Raw genomic sequence first — 21,575 nt, 5'->3', positions numbered from 1 at the left:
TAACTAAAACTACTTTGCAATTAGTGTCGTTTCATTTCAATATTTTATTTTGAATAAAAATCTCTTGATGGCTATGTTCAAAATAATTTACAAATACGTAATGGTGGATATATCTGATACGTCTCTATCGAAAATAAATTCCCATTTATTATTAACCCATTGAGAGTTCAATAAAGCGATAAAATTTTGAATTGCTGTAAAAAGGACGTATATATTTTTATGTTTGAAATTTCTCCTATACACACAGTAAGAAATTTAAAAATTATATGTGTATATTGGCTCGAAAATTTCCTGTAGTTTTTTTCCTTTAGTCGTTAGAGTCTCAGGAAATTGATGCGTCAAAATAACAAACTTAAGTAGATATCTATGGTATGTAAGTAAAACATGTATACAGACTCAACATGGTCGCATGATAAACTGCCAATGGGTTGATCCACAAATAAACGAATTTTCTTCGGGAGCGCAATAATCAGATTACATTGTCCCCTTCGAATGAACAATTTTCTTCGTTATAACAAATTTTCATCAATATCGATTACAATTTCTCTACAGACATAAAATGAGACGTAAAATTAGTACCTTATAATTCTAAGGTATAAAATTACTTATCTCCATTTTTGCTATAAGCACCTACGTAGGTATCGTTATCTTTTTACAATTATATGATTTCGTTTCCTTCAAGTAGAAAATAAATCCTTTCGCGTTTGTTAAAATAGAATCTGTAGATATTCGTTTGGAAATTACGAAGGGAGTTATGTAACGTAAGAACCAAGTTTCAGTTAAGGTAAAACAATTTACAGTACGTAAGTGGCTGATTACCAGAATTAATTCTGCTTATCAGTCGGTCTTTATAAATTACAGGGTAGAGGAGATAGATCGAGACAGATGTTTCGTCATGCAACGGAAACGCTGAATTATACCGCGACTAAAATTCGTTCTGGCTTTGATACATTTTGTATCGAGGACGTTGTTTGGCTGGTATTTTATGAAAGAGCGCGGAAATCCGTACAGTAAGGCACTTCCGTGAAAGTTTCTGGACAAGCTTAATTGCGCGAACCAAGCTACCATATGTGTACGTTTATTTATTTGCTTGATCGATCAAAAGTCGCCTACGTAAACGGAAGAAGCGACGGGCAAAGCGATCTTGTCGCGTTTTACACCTGGTAATTTCCGCGAACATGATATTCTATAATTAGATAAGGAATAATAGGCTCGAAACGTGTTTCAACGATGTATTTCTCCACGAAATGAAACGCACCGGTACGGGTGAAAGAATTTGTCGTTTAATTAATTGCCAACTTTCTCTGTCAATAACCGTTGCAATTGTTAAAAGTGTCGGTGTAAAATGAAAGTCTCCATGAAACGTTGAATGTAGATCCTTTCAAGGTTGATTGCTTATTACGCTGTGCAGCTTCGTACTGTATCGTATTCGGTTTTAATTGTTCGGAAATTTTCTTCTATTCGCGAAGAGATTAATTAGAAAATTTAACAAAATTTCGTTTTTTTTATTTTTTAACGTCGGTGCTGAAATTTGAAAGAAATTCAGTTTAAACAAATGCTAAAATATTTCTCTGTTTCCAAGTTCTACTTTCGAGTATGTTTAACGTAGTTGAGAAATTAAATAAAGGATAGGAAATAATATGGGATTAAAGATAATGAAGGAAAGGCAATTTGTTGTTTAATTATCTGCTTGAAAATACAGTTGCAGTAGGAAATCCCAGAGAAATGGATGATACTTAGGGGACGTAAATGACAGTGCTCATAATTCATGTTTACCGTGGCAGTATGTGACAGTATGTTCGTGTGTGCATCCGTTCGAAGTAAATAAATGCAGTGTCATAGGCGAGTAATTTCTCAATGAGAGTTCGAGAAAACAGTTAGCTCACATTGCAGAAAAGAAGAATGGAAACTACCGTGAGAACTACCTCCTTTAAATTCACTCTATGAATTAGAAATAAAATATTTGATTTGATAATCATAGAATAGAATTACAACTGTATTTTCTATTCAATTACATCTGCCGTAGTTAAATATCGTTTGTGTTAGTTTAAAAAATGCTAAAATCTTATATGCAATAAATCATCCAGATTGATTTTTCGATTTTTTCGAAACATGGAAATTCTATCTCTGGCTAATCGAACTTTCATGTTTCATTAGAGTGACGCGATACGTTTTGAAAAATCATGCACGACGTGGTTTCATTTTCAACGTCGGCCACGCTTTTTTTTTTCGTTCGTTTATTTCGTTAAAACCGGAAACTTTCTACCACCGGTGAACGCAACCATTCGCCATTATTAGAAACTTTCATGGCTACCGTTGAATTGCCTTTTGTTTCTAGATTCTCAAAGTTTCAATGTAGAGTCCAAATTTTCCATCGCGGGAAACACGTATCCGCCATGACGTCAATGTTTGTTTCAATTTGGTTACATAAAGAATTCTTGTCCTTGAAACGTTAAAACAAAAATACGATTTCACATGCCCACGACCAAAAGTAATATTTCATATTCTTATCTGCAAAACACTTTTACGTAGTTTATTTTAAACATCTTTTTATTACGCATATTCTTATTATCTTGTTATAAAATAAAATGACTCTCGCATAAAACTTCTTCGTCTTCGAGGAAAGTTTTGCATAGTTTATTTTACCTATCATTTTTATTCTTAATAAAATCGTACGTATATCTTTTATATGTCAAAAAATATTTTTATGTGTCAAAAAGCTACAAAAAAGTTAAAGTAACTGAGACATAAAATATATTGAAGAAAAAGAAATAGTTGAAATAATCATCGTAAACTTTCGTCGTTAACTACTCTATAATCTCTTGCCTTAATGCTTTAAAGTAACGTTTCTTCATGCTTCTATCAGTAATTCATATAATTACAAAATTTGAAAACGGTATTTGGTCGACAACGACGTACCAACCAGTACCAACTGCACCGTCCTCATCGCGAGGCAAATACCGGCCATTGAAAACATTTGTAAGACTGACAGATTTCACCTGCAGCGATTTAAACTGCGTTTCTTTTTCAATCGAAGCGTGACTAGAATCGTACTATTCGGGTTGTACGGAATTCACAAGTATCGAATTTACATATCGCCTATGGAGGCAAGCACCGTTGGCATCGTGACAATTACGTTTTCCAAGAAATTACTACAATTATAGAATCGATGAAAATTGTATGCGCCGTGGTTTACTTGCAAATTCATCGAATAGAATTCTCGTAGACGTTAAATCGCTTAAATTGTAGATTTCCTCATAAATACGATTTATTCGACTACGACAAAGTGGTTCAAGATTTGCTTACATTCGTCTCTTCTATATCTTCCTCTTTGTAATTTAAATCGAAGTTTGTATTTGTAATAGAACAGCTGAATATATAATTTCCTTATTTTTTAATAAAATAGCTAAAATAAGATGACATAGATACCAATAATTAATATAATTAAACTAAATTTATGTAATGGATATTACGAATTTATATAATTTATAATTATTTATATTCATATATTTAGATATATGTGTCTTGAATATTATATAATATTGAATATTTTATAATAATATGATTCAAATATCAAAGATATTCGATTTTCAATTTGTAAAGAATTCAATCTTGAACGACGGTGCAATACGCATATCGAGTGAGCCTGGAGACTTTAATGCTTGGTTTGGAGTCACCTGCGGGATAAAGTTGGGAGCACACGACGCGTAGATAGTAATCATTTCATAATATGACCATCCTGCTATTATTTGAGTAGCAAGTAATTGAAACTTGAATTTCCTGCGATATTACATAACATGATCCTTTACGATATGCGTGTACCTTCTCCTTCAGCAGCGGTTTTTCTAGAAATTGTACGGTATTACTCAACGAATATCCATTTGCAACATTTCTTACATACGAAATAGGCTACACTTTAGATTTTTCAATTTAATAAATTCACGTTGCTAGAGTTCTTTACACGAGTTCTATAATCTTGAATTCCCATTACGTTATACTTTCTAAAATATATTTTCTATTCAAATATGTGGAATGAAATTTTTATCCCAACGAAAGAGGAATCGTTTGTAAAATATTCTAAAACGACTTGGCCCGTTGCCGATGGCTTAGCCCGTTTGCTTTTAGCTTCGCGCGTTTACACGATTTAGCATGAGCAAGATGTCTCTTACATAAGTCAAAATATATACGTACATATTTCAATATCGTCTTCGCGGAAGAACCGAAGTTATTTCTTCGAACATTCTTCCGTGATCGTTAATTAGCTTTGGAAGTTTCTTGAAACAGGATTATACATACATATACATATATCTCTGTATTTGTCAACGTATATTTATATTTTCGTAACGATTTAAATTGTGTGTCGATTATTTTTCTAATAATTTATTTATTAAATCTACTTTAAAGTTATATAAGAAAAAAATAGATTAATAGATTTTTATTATATTTAACGACGCTGAAAATAATTACACTAATTGTCACAGAATTTCCAAGCATACTTCAGGTTTGTCCATATCGAGACATGAAATGTTTGGATGGCGGAAGAAAGACAGGCGTTTCTAATACTCTTCCTACATTTTAATTAGACACAACAGCTATCTTTACGTGCTAAAAATGAAGTCCCGTACACCTAGGCGTAACTGAGTCACTCGACATGGATTTTTCAACTTTAATCCTTTAATTTACTCGTGTGCATTTCTACAAAACGTTTCAACTGTTTGTTATACTTTTTAATTTCAACGAATTAATAATCGCGAATACACGTTACAACCTTGCAAATCAAACAGTACAGCAAATCTTAGAATCGAATCGTTTGAAGCTTAAACATATACTTGTGCATAAATATTTATTATCGAATGTCAGTTTATTAATATCGTAGATTAATTATTTAGTGGAAAATTACAATGCTACATTTACATATAAAAGACTATTAGATATTCAAGTAGACGAATAAAGAGATATGTTAAAAAGCTAATTTGTTTTTCGTTTTCCGAAGTATGGTGCGTCACTATCATGACGTTTAAAAGCATTCGGTAGGCGTATGTACACTATGGACCAAAAATCTGCCATCCTCTGCTCTTACATGCTTCACAAAATGTCGTTAAATAAAGAAAGGGTTATCCGATTAATGTTTACATTTCACGTAGATATTAAAATATCTTTTTCATAAAACGAATAAACAAAACAACCGAATGTACTGTTCCCAAGAAAACATAGAAAAATATTCATCGTGAGCGAAAAATCCAAGATTTGTCAATAATTTTACCTATCGATGAAAATAATAATTTTTAATAATACTTTAATCAATTAAATAAAACGAATAATTGTACCTGTTAGTGAAAATTATAACGTTTGCTAATTCTGTAAGCGATTGAATGTTCGATGGATAAATGGGTAAATGTTGCTAGTAGATGCGAGTGATCCAAGACTTTTGATCAATAGTGTATACCGGTAAAGGGAAGAATGAGTCAGAGCACACGTCGAAGAGGACACGTTTAAAAATTTTGTCATGCAACATATACATCCATCTATACATACATACATATAATAATCCTTTGGTTTCTCGAGTGCCTGGCAACAGTGCCTGTTTACTTTTGTCTGGCAGATCGAGCAGCATAAAGGCAGCCTCGGATGGCCTACTATCTCCTCGAGGCCTCTCACCTTAGAGTCGTCCATCCACATCGAGGTCATTACGAATACGTACAAGTACAGTCTGTGTCACAAGCGTTTGCCCTTTTCAATTAATTTACCAATTAAAGCGGTAAGACGCAATCGCGGGCTAGGCGCCTGAAACCAACTTTTCTTCCCATGGGAAAATGTTAAACCCGTCTCTCATAAATCCGACCCATAAGCTAGTTTCCTTACATTTTTTAAACATTTACCTCTAGATCACGTGAGAAGTTGTTTTCGACGCTGATCCAACTGTATACTATGTCGTTCTTCCAGACTATCCGCCGACGATTTTCATATTTTTCTGCATAAACTCGCGCACGAAATTTATATCTTTTTAGGTTTGTTATTAGGAGACTTCTAATGTGATACAGAAAAGGTCAAAATAAATGGGGAGCGAGGAAATATTTTCATTTAGTAACTTGGAACTTACAAACCGCGTGGCCCGACGAAATTAACAGAACACGCGAAACACGCGCTAAAAATCGAAGTTACCCGGATGGAAAGTTAATCCTGAAAGAAGTTGTTTTCAGCGTTATACCGGGCGAGACTGTAATCGTAGAACAAACGGATAAGGACTGATTCTACGTGAAAAAAATAAGACGAAATTTTGTCATAACGTTGTTTCGTCTGAGGCTTCGTTTTCGAGAAAATCGACCTTGAAGATTTCGCGAGTAAACCTAAAATTGGCTAATTCCGAAGTGAACAAGAGCGAATAATCGACAGGAGTCTAAACTACATTCGAAAATAAGTAAAAGCTATAGAATACAATTTTTTCGTAAGATGCTTCATTTTCGAGGAAAATAAATTCGAAAATGTACCATGCGCACACGCGTACACACCGGACAATTTCGTTTCCGATTAAACGTGTTTTCGACTTATTTTTTCATCCCCTGGCTGTGGTTGTACTACGTTTACTCGTCCCACCCTGTGTAGCCGATTACTTTTTACTTTTTTTTTTAATATCGCATGGATCTGCACCGAGTTCCATCACTCGATTGGACTAGAAGTAAAATAAATGAAGGCACTGAAACGCAGCAGCTCGTGGTTAATCGGTATACTGTGTAAATTTCTTCGCGTGTTGATGTACGATGTGCACAGCGATTTATCTTTACGGTAACTGGTACGTCGTTTGATCGTTAACCGCGCGAGATTCTTCCTGATTATTATTCATGTAGTACAGCTGATGTCGAAATGACGATGAGAACCAGCGTACAGGTAAAAGTATCTTTCGAACCTGTTGAACGTTAGGCTATATTTTTCAATGTACGGATACTTGAGAGCTAAATACATATTTTGTTAATTGGAGGATTGACGATAATAGTGGCGTAAAGCAAAATGTTGAGAATGTGACTTAATTGAATGTTCTTTTCAATTCTTACAAGACTTTATTCCTTATTCTTTTAGTTTCATAATTAATACAAGTTATAGGATAGATCGTAGATATTTATGCAAATTTATATTTTTACGAACAGAATGAAACGATTAGAAGCTAGAAAGTTAGAAATCCGTTTCCTCCATTAAACTTTTTAAGTAGCGTACTCTGGATATTTTACATGTATTTGCAAATTATTCAATTTTTGTTTTAAACTTTCTATCTAATTTAATTAATTTCTATCTAATTCTATCTAATACATAGAATGCACGAACATGGCTTAGTTATAACTTCGTTTCTCGTAACAATACATTTCCATAATCTAAGGAAAAACACGTTTAATTTTGTTGGAAAAATAATTTGTACAATAATATTTTCAATTTATATTTACTGGAGTTCTCAGTTTGTCGATTATTCATGCACCGGAACCGTATCTTCCTTGACCAATCACGCGATTACTCTGCCAGATTACATGCTTGTTTTACTTGTCAAGATAATAAGCATAGAGCGCGACATTGAACTAATCTCTAAGTATATGAAATTACTATCAATTAATTATCGAAGTCAATGTTACTTGCTATAATTATCGTCGAAACAGTACCAATAGCACGTAAGGCTATCAATCAGACTATCTATATAATACATGAAACGACAAAAGATCCGAGACGAGAGGATCTGAAAGGAGATCAGAGACGTGTTCGTATAGAGTGACAGATTTTTCTAATTTTCAAGGTTCTCAAGCAGCTGAACGAGTCCGAGGCGTAAAATAATAGTGTCACGATACAGTTATTGAACAGCAAGCCTTACTTTATCCGACGTATTTCCTTCTTGTGACTAGCGACTGTCTGAGCATCTCGTGCTATCCACCCATCTTCATATTGGTTTAAACGATTTTATACGGATAGTTGATATGGAGTCAATTACGGTATTGTTGGCATAATTTTCATGCTCGGCTGCTGAATAAAACGGGAAATCTAAGAATCTTTTCTAGATTCATCGTTAACAGATGTTAATCGAAGTGTATTATTTGATCACAGGGTGAAAAGTGGAATTTATTAGAATTCTATGAGGAACATGATTTTCTCAGTATTTTATATAATTGATATATTGTATATTACGTTAGATATAAATAATTATTTGTAATTAGTCAGTTATATGTCTTATCTCATTTTTCACGATAGTTCATCGCTCTTATAAACAATAAGTTTTTACAATAGTTCTCCTCTTATAAAACTCCAATTGCGAAGAACTCTATTGTTTTTAATTCCGCATTATTTACAAGAGAATGTAATCAGTGGCGGGATAAAAACCTCGTGTCCATCATTCGTTATAATCGTTTGCCATCTTTCAGTGTTAAGCTTCCTATTCTCCTTTTACGAAACTCCAATTACGAAGAGCTCCATTGTGCTAAACTTAGTACTACTTATGGAATAATCTAATGGGAAATGTAAATTCCATACTCGTTTGAATTTCATAGTTCGTTGGAAATTTTTGGCGATAGGCAATAGTCAAGTTTATTGTTTTAAAGCTCACGACGACACATTGATATAAGTTAGTTAACTAACACTGGATACATCGTAGTTTCCTGTTTTTCGGGATTCGTCATAGATATACACTTTCTATACCTTATAAACAATCGTTGAAAATTTGCTATTATTTTAAACAAAATACAAAACAAAACAGTTAACGTTCTCGGTGGTTAAAAGTTCGTCTAAATTATATAGCGTCCATTATAGAGTCCATTGTCTAATAGATGAAAATTAACCAACTTGTGGCGTTAACGATTATTATAATTACCATAAACTTTGCAACGTGTAAATTGTAAATTATTGCAAAATTTATCAGCGTAAAGTTTATAGATTTCTGAAAGGATTGTATGAATGGCGATGTATGTTTTACCATGGTGGAGGGACGCGTGTTAGGAAAACGATGAGATTCTCCAATTCCATTTTTCACTTTTTCCCGCGATTAGCTTCGTTTCATGAAGTGGGAATGCTGCTAAACCACGGGAAAGGAGAGCGTGAAACGACAAAAGACCTCGACTCGGTTGGCTAGCCAGCATGAAGTTACATACACACATTCATGCGATTGCACTCTGCGTGTACACATTTTGCATTGACTACATTATCCTGTAATGAACCTTGCACATGTTTAGCAACTGCATGCATCTGTCGTGTTTGCTGAAACGCGCGGCGTTTACTGCGAATTCACGTTCCTCTTCGAACGGAAAGATCAATAAGCGTTACTTAGAATCTCCATTTCAAAAGTTGTTAATTTAAACTCTACTTTTTCACGACTGTCTCTTAAGAACGGAATTTGAATCGTTTATTTAGCAGAATATAATACTACGGGGGGAAAGGTAGGAGGTTTGACTAAACAAAAGATTCGATTCGTTTTTAAAGCGATAATCAATCTTAACACGAAGACGGTTAAACAAAAGTTAAAACATAAAATCGCTATGGTAAATTTTGTTAGAATTTCGCGCTTAAAAGAGATAAATTTTACTCGACGATTTGGTATTGCAAGCAAAACGTTTCGTTTAATCGAGTAACGAAGGATTGTCGGCCGTTAAAATTAATTTCTAATCGCAATCACGTTGCCTCTGATGTAATTTACTACGTCAACCAAACACGCAAATAATCAGCGAACTAAAAAGCGAGCAACATACCTATGTTCACACTCGGGAACATAGTATCTCAATTATCTCATTTACATCATTTGTTTCGTCTCCGTTATTGTACTAAATTATTCAAAAATAGAGCGATAAAAAGAGTAACAACGTAAATTGAGCTTCATAATAGAAATCATTTCATCTATTTATTTGGACAATTCTATAAATTATTAACACGCTCGATCTTTGAAGATTTATTTAGTTTCTAATGAAATGTAAAATATTTGACAGAGTAAAAAAGATAGATAAATATATACTACAATTCGAACTATCAGGTAAATAACATAAATTATACTTTTGAACAAAAATATATTACAGGTAGTTCCAAGTAAGCACAAATAGGGAATAATGTAGGAAATAATTTCGAAATAAAAAATTGATAAAAGTACGTTAGAGAACGTTCGAAGGATTAAAAATGGATAGGTATGGAGCGATGAAAAAAACCTTGATGAGATTGTAATTAGATTTATGGTACCGGCTTATTTCAATGTAGTGAGATCATCACGGAAGTCAAGTTTAGCTACATATTCCTTTCTTCGTCTACGGCGACCGAACGTAATACGCGCGATATAATCACAGAAGTGTATAAGCATGTTTGATTAACATAAAATAGAAACGGCGAGAATAGCGACGGAAAATCTCGAGTAATTAGATTCTGATTGCAAGAGGTAAACTTGTTCCGGTGCTTATTGAATCAAACTACTTCGCGCCGAACCTGTTACCCGGATACATTTGTCTCTATTTCGTAATTAAACCCGGAGTAACAATAACAAATGCAAGCTAACGATGAAGTATTATTTTATAAATTCATATGATACTATTCTGTGACGCTATATTTGACAGTGATACATTTTTGTTTCTGTAAAAGTTACGTTATTGTATTAATTCTTATTAATTCGCGTTTTAATATTAAAAAAAGCACGAATTTTGTTTATGCGTGTTGTATGGAGTTTTGTATTCTTAATGTTTTACATTTGCGTAGATTGTTTTAATTAATAAATGTTATTTTAATTTACTTTTCTTCAGATTATTTTATATACGATAATACTTCATAACAATGAATACAGAAACAATTACAGAATATACAGAAAAGATAATCGAAAATTTAGGATATGATTTTTCATTTGAAGCGTTGTTTTTAACAGAAACTTCCTCGAAGACGCGTGCAACTAATTTTTTACTAAACATATCCAAACTCGACTTTCTGAAAAATGAAGCCTCGAAGAACAAAATTTTACTTCTTATACCCGAGTTATTTCCAAATGTAGACTAGCGTCTTGCTCGTGTCTTGCTATTCTCTGTATAATAATGTTATAAAATAGTTTATATTTTTGGTTTTATTAACATTTTGATTCACTTATTCACAGGCATACATGAGGCCAAAGAGTACAGCGGTTCAAATTACAAGAATCGCGGCTGTCACCTTGGTGACGATGTCCGTGATCCTTGGAAGCTTCATCCTCGCAGCATCCTGGGTCCAAGCTCGAGCATCCTGCACTCCTGAATCGATTGCTGCGATGCAAGCTGAACTTAGGTTGCAGCAACAGCAACAACAACCATCATCCATTACATACCAACAAGGTGAATTCTTGAAACATCTGCAACCAGAGGCTCTCGTTCAGGTAGGTGATCATAATGAAATAAAAATTCTGCAGGAATTTACATAAAGATATTTAATTTTCTTGTAAAACATCGACCTCCATTTATAAAAATTACCGTAGTTTATTTATATTTTAAAGGAGTTATATTGCACAATATTCTACAATTCTTGTATACACAACTGTTTCATATCTAAGAAATATTTCATTTGAATAAATCGTTCATTATGCTTTTATTCCAATAAGAAATGTTATTCTAACTCGTTCTTTGGAAAGATACGAGGTAATTCATTATCCAAATTGTCAATAAATCGGATACAGTAACTCGTTTATTAACGAGTTCCTTATTTTTTAAGACATCACTTTTTTCATGTTTGTGATAGATCGTTTCCGTATAAATCAAAACCAATTTTCTTAAAAATGTTTTGCCTTATGACGAAGAAACGTGTGAGTTAACAGGTTTGGATTTCAGGAGAGAGCAACATACCACACTACGTATCGCTTTATAAATAAGATTATTTTGAATGTATAGTTTACGTTATACGTAGGTATATGGAAATTGTATCCAATATATGATGGTATGATCTTTACAAAAGTATGAGATTAAATAAATAGAATGGAAAGCACGCAGAAGAAAAGAGAGGAAGAAAGCCAGCCACTAAATACAGTTCTAGAAACATGGATGCATTACTGAAAGACTTCGATTTGTACTTTCAAATAGGCAAAGTAGTCGTTTTGCTCGTTTTGTAATGCATGCACGAGTTTAAGAAGGCTTTTCCTGTGTAAAATTTCTATACAGAGAGTTAGCCTGCTACCAATGTATCTTATTTCACTCGTTCAACGCGGTGCCAGCTTTCGAGATTTCTAAATTTTCACCTCGATTTTAACCGATTGTAAAAGATCAACCGGCTGATCGATCAGTTCTCAACGATCCTTTCCAGTCGAATGGAGCTGTTTGAGTTTATGATGGAAAGTGAGGAAGGGAAACGCCGCGAGAACGGCGATAATATGATTAACGCTGACATGCTGAACAAAGAATTCAATTTGCTTCGCACGGCAAAAAGATTGAAATATACGAACGCTCGGAACTCGAACAAGTTTTAAATTTTCGGTCGAACAATAGCTAAATATCGAAATAAACCATACGAAGCTCAGAGCTGTCTTGCACGATTAAATTAATATTAGCGATGGAAATTTTAGGAATCGCAAGTTACAAGTTGTCAATGTTAATAAATACAATTCATATAACAATCACAAGTTTGGTAATAAAACAACTGGATTCTTGCAAGAGATGTTTGCAAATTACGTGTCGTCTGATTATCAGATTTGACGAAAGATTATAAAATCGTAAAAGAGAAATCTGTGTATCTTGCGACTTGTTAAGTTATTAATATTATCAATGGATTATTGAGTATAAGAAGGAAAAGACACCAAGAAGTCCATTTTTGTTGAGAATTCGATGCTTGAAACGAACTAATCGAATCTTTCATAAAAAAAGATACATTTGGAAATGGGAACAACGTGTTGATTAATGATACGAGATTTTAAAAAATGTATGAACTTTAGATGTCTATACGTATCTGGTAAATTTGAATATACCAAAATCTACAAAATGCACATAATTTGAAAAAATATACAAGTTATCCAAACTAAAATATTGTAGAGAACGAGACAATCCTGTATTTAGGTTCTATGAATAATTTCAGTCACGTTCATAAAAATATAAATTTACATAAATATTCATAGTTGTGTGCAATACATGTACGAAGTTTCGTAAAATGTCAGGAGACAGTTAATGTTTAACGATCAGCGTTTGAAATGTTCAAGAGGTTGGTAAAAATACGTATTCGATCCTGAGATTAAATAAAAATATGGGATTGTTTGATATAAAGTTAAAATAAAATAATAAAATAAGTTAGAATAAAAATTGCTTTCCTATAAAACATCAAAAAATGTCACTTCGTGCAAGTGTTGCGTAACTTTACTTTCTTGTGCATTGTTCAAATGGAAATTTAAATGGATTTTTTAATGATTATCTAATTTGCTTGATATATATGTTACTTTTATATAAATTTAATTTAATTTGCTGCTTTAATACGCTGGTTCCAATCTCTAGTTTCATAATTTCAAAAATATTTTTTCAAAGCAATGGATTTCCGAATTTAATAACGGCTACTCCTTCAATGAGTATTAGCATTACGCTTGAATAATCGTGCATCTGCAGGAGATGCAAAAGCCAAGTAGAAGTATGTTTAAAAATGAAAGTGAAAGTTAAATGAGAAAGCGGTATAGTTGTTGCTTTACAGCGAAGAAGTTTTTCGACGATAAAGCTATAAAAAGAAATCAGCCGAGGATAGATATCCGACTGAAAGTTAAAACTAAAATTATCTATATAAAATATAAGTTACACCGATTACGGTAAAAAGATTAATTATTGGTACGATATTTTATCCATCTATCCAGCATTATTTTTTCTTTTTTTTATTATTCTTTGCTTATTGTTTTACTTTTCTTACAAACAAGCATAGTATTAATTTTTAACGAACGATACTAATATGTAATTCTAGTAGTTAATTTTGAAGAAAATAAAGGAAACGTGGCATGAATTGTGAATAATATTCTTTGAAATTATTTGTCACTCGTAAGCATTCGTATTAATATGATCGAGGAGTTCGTAGGTTGTTCGATATGAATTTCAATGCAACGCTGAAAACACACCTTTTATGATGAGACAGCAAAGAAGAATCGCTTCTCACGGCACTCGATAGAAAGAAAGGATGGTGCCTGATCTATGGTCACGCCCTTCTTTGTGGTATTCACTTCGATATTGCTGGCAATAACGAACTACCGTGATTTATCATGATTTATCGCTAACTTTTTCATCCGTAAAGCCACAAAACCCGATTTGAAGAACGACTCTTGTTACTCGATCGGCTATTCGATTTTACTCGAATTGCTTACCATTTATATTGCTCAGAACTTTATACAAGTACATATTTCTTCCCGTACTTAAACACAGGAAATCTTATAAATTGGCGTCTTTTATTTATCTTTTATTTCAATATGAAAAACGCTTCGTTTTTAATTCCTTGTTTTATAAATATTTTAATATTATAATAACGAGATTTTATAGAAAGGCAAAGTGAAAGGAGGTTGTAGGAATAATAGAGAGGATGGAGGATTTTATTACGTTGAATGTTCAATTTTTCCTCATCTTCGGTTATTTGTTAGAAATACTCCAATAAGTAGAGTTAACGATATCGAATACTTTCACTGAAAATTGGTCTAATATTATGTTATACTATAAAAATTATTAAAGAATCGAACATTTAACGATTGTATTCGAGTTATCTCGTACGTAAAATTATATCGAAATTATCGTTATTCGTTCTTAATGGCAGAAGAAAGATAATTATAAGGTTCAGCGAAGAAAGCTTTTGCCAGAGACCGTATTTAATCTCCGTGTTCTTAATCCGTCTCATGCTCTTTTAATGTCCATAAAAATAATAGTCGAAGGAGTATGTTAATGAGTAAATTAGTCATAAAAAGTTAGGAACCTAGAAAGCGTGGAATTATTTACGATCGAGACAGGACGTACACTCTTGCGCACTTTTATTGGCAAAGAGGAAAAGAAGAAACAGGCAGAAATCAGAAACAGCCATGCAAATTCCAGTTTCTTATCTCGTGTGCATTGTATATAACCTCAATGGATTTTAATTTTGCCATATCACGTCTATGACTGTTAATGAGTTATTGCAACAGGAGATACGAATCGCCATCAGGATTTTATTATCGTCAGTGTCGAACGACACTCTTTGAATCTCGTTATTTCCTCTGGAGCATTACAGCTTTCTATAATCATCCTTAATCGACGCTTAATTGCTATTAAAATGGGGACAAGAACAGTGTTTGAGTCACCTCACACCTATTTAGAAGAATCTGTGCTAATGTGTTTCAGGAGGAATTAAAAATAAACAATGACAAATAAAGTAAAGATTCAAAATGCCATCAGCTTCGAGACTGCAATCTTTTGCAGAAAGTTTCATATCGTATTGTATCATCGTATTATTACACTGCGGATAATTATGCATTTATGAGAAATTATGGGAAATCTGTATATGTATATTCGTAGCAGGCAAAAGCGTACAAATATACAAAATGAAATACTCGTTACGACACTTATGGTGCGAAACAAATCTGCATTAAGCTGTGCCATTTTCCTCTAGTTACCTAATTACGATATAAATCTGCATACTCTATTTATAACTTATGATAAATTACTATTTAAAGGAACGCGAACTCGCTTCCCATATATTTAATCCTTTTAATAATCCTTGGAAGATTGAAAGATCCAATAATGGCGTACTCATAAACTCGTTAGATCGTCTATAGGTCGGAAATTCAAACGTCATAAGGAAATTAATTAATCCCAGCAACGTTTCTCGTACTTCAACATCCAAACGATTTCCCACGCATTACGTCTCAATAGGCAGTAATTTAATTTACATTAGTTAAAAAAGTGCTCGATCTAATTTGTTTTTCATGCAATTAATCGGCAGACAAGTAGGAGCAACGCGAGAATCGATGGAGCGAGACGGGATTCGATTATTCAGCACCGCGTGTTTCGATTGTCCGTCGGAGATTTCAATGCCTGGCACCGATTAATCCTCAGGACGAGTCTGCCAGCTCACGTTCGAACTGCGCGTTTCTCCCGCTCGTAAATCCTCTTCTCTCGAGAAACCTTTTGTATGCAAAGGATAGACGACGCGGAGGATTCATCAGTAGAAAGAAAAGGACCGTCAATTCTGCTATCGAGTGGTGTAGAGAAACGAAGAAGAAAAGAGTTAGAACGCGGAGAACGAAACGCGCTGAAACGGTGCTGACCGGTGCTAGGAGCTGCGTTCAAGGAGAACCGCAACAGCGAATTACGTAATTCGGGTTACGTTCCTTGATGTACGAGTGATTTTAACGCGAAACAGGAAATCACCTTTTTGCTTCTTTCCACTCACAAATCTTGCCACTCTTCCGTTTCGATGGTTTATGACAGGCCATTCTACTCGTTTCGTTTAAATTCGTTTAATAAAAGGAGATTGAATTCCGTTCTGATACTAAATTGTAATTTTTCTTTTGGACAAAACTTTGCTATTTTTGGTTTCGAGATTTCTAGAAGATTATTTAACTTGTAATTAAAATGTTGATGTATTCTTTTAATGAGGCGAACGTAAATCAAGTTCTGATTTTAAATTGCTAATTTTTTGCCGACAAGATTTTAGTATTTTCATTTTACTCGTGAAAATTTGTGGAAGATTATTTAAGTTGAAATTAAAATACAAATAAGTCGACATTCACTTAATAAGAAGAATTTCAATCGGGTTTTAAGTCGTAAATTACTTTTTAGACAAAATCTTTCAGCTTCGAAGGTGTACCCATTAAGATCATTCAATTTGTAACTAGAATGTCGTTATTATCGTAATTAATAGAAATATTTCTCAGTTGTTATTTATCGTTATTTTTTTAATGGTACAGTCACACGTTTTGTACCTAATTCATCGGTGATATTTTCTATCATGAAAGCCTCAATGACGTTGTATTGTTAGTTACAGAAATCATTTTACTTTATCAATAAAATATTAGATATTAAAATATTCTGATATTCCAAGAAGGACTGACGTATCTAGAACCTCATTAGTACTTCGTTTTTAATTTCAATCTAATTAATAACTTGAGTTTGACACTATTCTCGACCGTTTTGAATGCTCGTTGTAATTTGTCAAGGTTAAACAACGCGAAGGAGGTGATTGTTATTAACGTGTAATAAAAAGTACATATGTTACGGTATTAAAACGAGGACGTTCTCGGACCAATCGGAGCGTGTAAAGATTCTTTGCGTTCTTGTGGAACAAGGACGACGATCGTCCACGTGAAATAAGGCTTTGCAGAAAATTTCCATCTAAGATTTGTAACGATTGGCCGAATGTGGCTTTTGTTTGGTCGTGTACGTTCAGAAGAATTTACAAAAAAAGTAAAGGCGTGACGGTGCTCTCAGTCACGGAAACCTAAAAGTAATCAAGGATGATGAATTGATTCTCAGTAAACAAGACTTTGTGGGAATAATAATTTCGACCTTTCAATGACATTGAAATATAAGAAGAAGATTTATTCGGCAAAAGTTAAAAATAAATTTGTTTGTGAAATAAAAGATTAACGAGCTTCGGTATTATTTGCTAAATTATTGGCCATTATGTAACATATTTTGACGAATGGTAATCTTTTTGTTGAGAAATATGTTTTATATTTTGTTACAGTGTTGAATAATATGCGCGTTCAAAGCAACGCGCTATCGTTTCTGCAATATATTTATGCTTCGATGGTTATTCAAGAAATTTTCAAACTAGTCTTGGCACATTTCTTTTCAAAATACAATTAATATAACTTAAATCAATATAATTCATCTATTTGACACGGAAATTAATATCTCCGAGCTTTCTTGTATTTTAGAAACTTCGAAATATTTCTAATATCGGTTTTTATATTTTGCAATGTATACATCAACGAATCTCTGACGAAAACTGGGTCAATTTTGTCTTACTTTAAATAAATTTATATTTCGAAACATTGCAGGCGACATAAAAACCCACATGTAACGAAGAAACCCTTTTTCGATCCAGTTATATTTCCTCTAATTTATCACACAGTGGCCGATTTTCACTTTACGATTAGTTGCGTTAGAATCATACACAACAACAGAAATACGTTGTTAGATTGGCATTTGAATCACGTAAACTGATCTTACTTTCTATCAACTGCCTTAAACGAACCGGAAACCACGCTATATCCACGTTATTTGAGTATCCAACAGTGCACAGAGACGTTTGTAAAACGTCGAGAAAATCATAAGAAAAGAAAAGAATTTCTTTTCTCTTTGTATCACATTGTAATTCGAGAGATAGAGAGAGAGAGAGAGACAGAGAGAGAAAGAAAGGGTGAGAGACAATTCACACTTACTAATTAATCAATCACGCGTTGAAAGTTAAATACCTCAGGATGAGCATTAGCGCCTATTCTCTTTTCATGCTAACAAGTGAAAGTTCGTGTTGGAGGAGTCCATGCACTCGACTCTCTGCTCAACAATCAATGTTAATTTTGGTATTATGGTTCCCTGGTAACCTAACTCATACATATACATGTGTTCATGTAAAAAGAACTTGAGACGGTAATATTTTCGTAAAAGTCGACATAGACAATTTAATTTTTATAATTTACGATACTCATCGATACAATACCACAAGTGGAAAATAGGTATCGTTAAAATAATAATTTGAAGGAAATCTGCTTAGAATCATTTCTAAACATCAGATCTTTTAACTTTTGCGTAAAAAAAGTAAGTTTCTTCACTTTAGAACTTTGAATTCAAGGCAAAAGTATGTAAGTATATGTTTATATTAAAATGCTTAGAATAACAGAGAATGTCTATAGCATCATAATTATTACAGTAAAATAATTAGAATATTAAAGTACTTGGGATACTTAGAGTACAACATTTAAAACGGTACTTATAATAAAATACTTACAGTTCCTAATTGCAAAGAAATAACACTTTTTCATTTTGAATTTCTATTTTTACATTTTAATTCGATATTATATACATATTTTTTTACATATCATATTTTATTACCAATCAGAATATAATATACTCTACGAGCCAATGCGGTGTCTTAAAGAACTGCCACTCTTAAATCTCGTGATGATGATACCTCCTACGACGAGTCCTCTTCAGCCTTCCTTCGAGTCTGCTGGCCAATTAACTGAATAGTACAACAGAGAATATTTTCGCTTCCCTAATAAAAACCTCACGTCTATCAAGTATCATGAATCAGCAATAGCCTGCAGGGCATAGAACTATTAAAGCTGTTTTATAATATAATCCTTAATAATGTACAGTTATTATAGACTTCAAGTTATAAATCCTTTAGAATCATTTATATTATTCGTATTCCTCTGCAAGGAATCTTCAAGGAAGTCATTTCGCAGTTTTAATCGCCATGGCATTAATCACCGTTTCGCGATTTGCGACGAAGAATCGAAGTCTCCAGAACGAAGAAGTTCTCGTACAGGTCATTTGTTCCTGTACTTTCTCAATTTCCAAAGTTTAATAGCAAATGTAATTTATACGTCGCTTTATTTACGAATATGTTTCATCGTTTATTTTTCGCTGGTTCGTGTTCGCGAATGTCGCTGGCAACAGAGTTTTAAGTAATTCGAACGCAACATTGTGCTTTTTTCCGCTGCGTTCGAGGCGAATGCATTACGAAACGTTCCGGTATATGCGAGTCGTTCGATTGGAACTAATTTTTGCGTAACGGAGGAAAGAAAATTATTCAGTGTTTACGTAGTCTTTTGCCGGAGAAAATCGCCGAAGAGATTCCACTACTTTCTACTATTTCCTTGACTTTATTCGTTTTCTTTCTTTTTTTCACTTTTTGTACCTGCGACCTGCTATCGCTCTGTTTTTCTTTTTTTTTTTTTTCATTCTCAGCAGTGCAGAAAATTCAATTCTAACGTAGTTCATGCGCGCATGAAATTTCTTTTTTGCTGATTCCAGCTTGATGCAAATGTTTCGTCATTTGGCATTTCTTTGTTTAACGAAGACCAGTCGGACAAACAAGAAATTAATTAAAAATGATTAGTATAAGTTCAAAGTTGAAGCACAGCTATAAGCTTATATTCTAGTCTTTAACAATGCAATTTTATCAAGTTATACATTTTTTTTAAATAAATAAATTCTGTTTCCAGAAAATTGTACAATACTGATTATTAGACTGAGAATATTTATGTACGTTCGTATCTCTTTGGAGCATAATCAGAGAAATGGAATCCAAATAAAGATTTGTATCAGCCTTTAGATACTACGACTATTTCATTCAAATACTATACAGGGTGTATCGTTTTAACCAACCCACGCAAATATCACTGAAACTATACGTTGTTCGAAGGATCGTTTCAAATAAAAGCTACTTTGTTTCGAGAGATACATCTTGTAATGTCCACAAATCTTATCTAAGTGATCGTGCCTTCGAGATTTCAAGCTGACTTTTGCCTTTTCTTAAATTAAAATCTATTTATACGTATATTTTTTATACTCCGTTGGATGCGTTTTGTAATTCTCTACAAAAAGTATTAACGTATCTGGTTCGAAGAGTGATTAATTTAAAAGATATTTTAACTTTAATCTCGTGGAACCTATCGCATGAAAAACAAGGGAAGATAACGCAGTATTTTTATGTTTATGTATTCCTTGACTTTTATACGCTCAATTTGACGAAATTAGTATTATTATCTCAATATTCTCTTGTAGAGAATTAAAATCTGCATCGAACGGTGTATAAAAAAAAATGTACACTTCTATTTAAAGAAACAGAGGTCACCTTGAGATCTCTAAAGCGCCTTCATCTAGATAAATAACCGACGGTCATCGTAAGGCCACGTTAAAGTGGAACAAGTTCTACTTGTATCACTTTTTTGAATCATGCATAGTTTAGAGGATATTTGCGTGGATTAATTAAAATCAGACAGCCTCTATATTCATCGTATGTTACGTTATGTATACTTTGCACATATCAATTTTTTTAAATATATAGACATTCGTAATCGAAACATACTAATCATATATGAAAAAAGTAATGCGTGTATTTTAAAACGATTAACAACAGATGCATAGAATCGATACACAATATTTTTCTTGTAAGTTTCCCAGTAGCTATCGTAATTGCTTGTTCACAATCATTTTATATAATTATCTTTCTATTATTTTCATAACTATTTTCTTAATTAGTCTTCTTTTGAATTTCTTTTGTAAATATCAAATTACTGTCGTACGTTATTTATGCCTAGCAAGATGGATCGCCGAGTATTTCACAGAGAACAATTCGGTTTAAAGTACATCGATATGAAAGCATCCTGAGAGGATGCTGTGGCGTATTTTTGCGACTCTCGATGGAAAGGTACGTAGCACAACGGAAAGTGGGTTGCCCGTTGCACGCACCGGCAGCAAGGTGAACGTTCTCTAAAAAGATTTTCTCTCTGCAAACTAACTGTATTGTTACCTGCTCGTGTCTGAGGCGTTGTGTTCACATGCTGCATCACCTTGATGATAGAAACTGTTCCTTATCAATTATCAAGAATAATTTTCACTCGTCCAACATTGTGCTCTATCTGTCTACGCATATACATACGTATGCTCGCGTTGCTGTGTGTTGTACAACGA

General features: G+C 33.3%; 1 protein-coding gene across 1 annotated transcript in view; it reads left to right on the top strand.

The window, feature by feature from the left end:
• LOC139998186 (uncharacterized) overlaps positions 1-21,575 on the top strand; it is a 33,781-nt gene that overhangs the window by 1,479 nt on the left and 10,727 nt on the right. The window contains exon 2 of the mRNA XM_072022535.2: positions 11,081-11,335. Within this exon, the coding sequence (XP_071878636.1) occupies positions 11,081-11,335 (255 nt within the window). The remainder of the gene's footprint in view (positions 1-11,080; positions 11,336-21,575) is intronic.

The sequence above is a fragment of the Bombus fervidus genome, chromosome 2, assembly GCF_041682495.2.
Source record: "Bombus fervidus isolate BK054 chromosome 2, iyBomFerv1, whole genome shotgun sequence".
Classification (NCBI taxonomy): Eukaryota; Metazoa; Arthropoda; class Insecta; order Hymenoptera; family Apidae; genus Bombus; species Bombus fervidus.
This window is presented reverse-complemented; position numbering and strand designations above follow the sequence as displayed.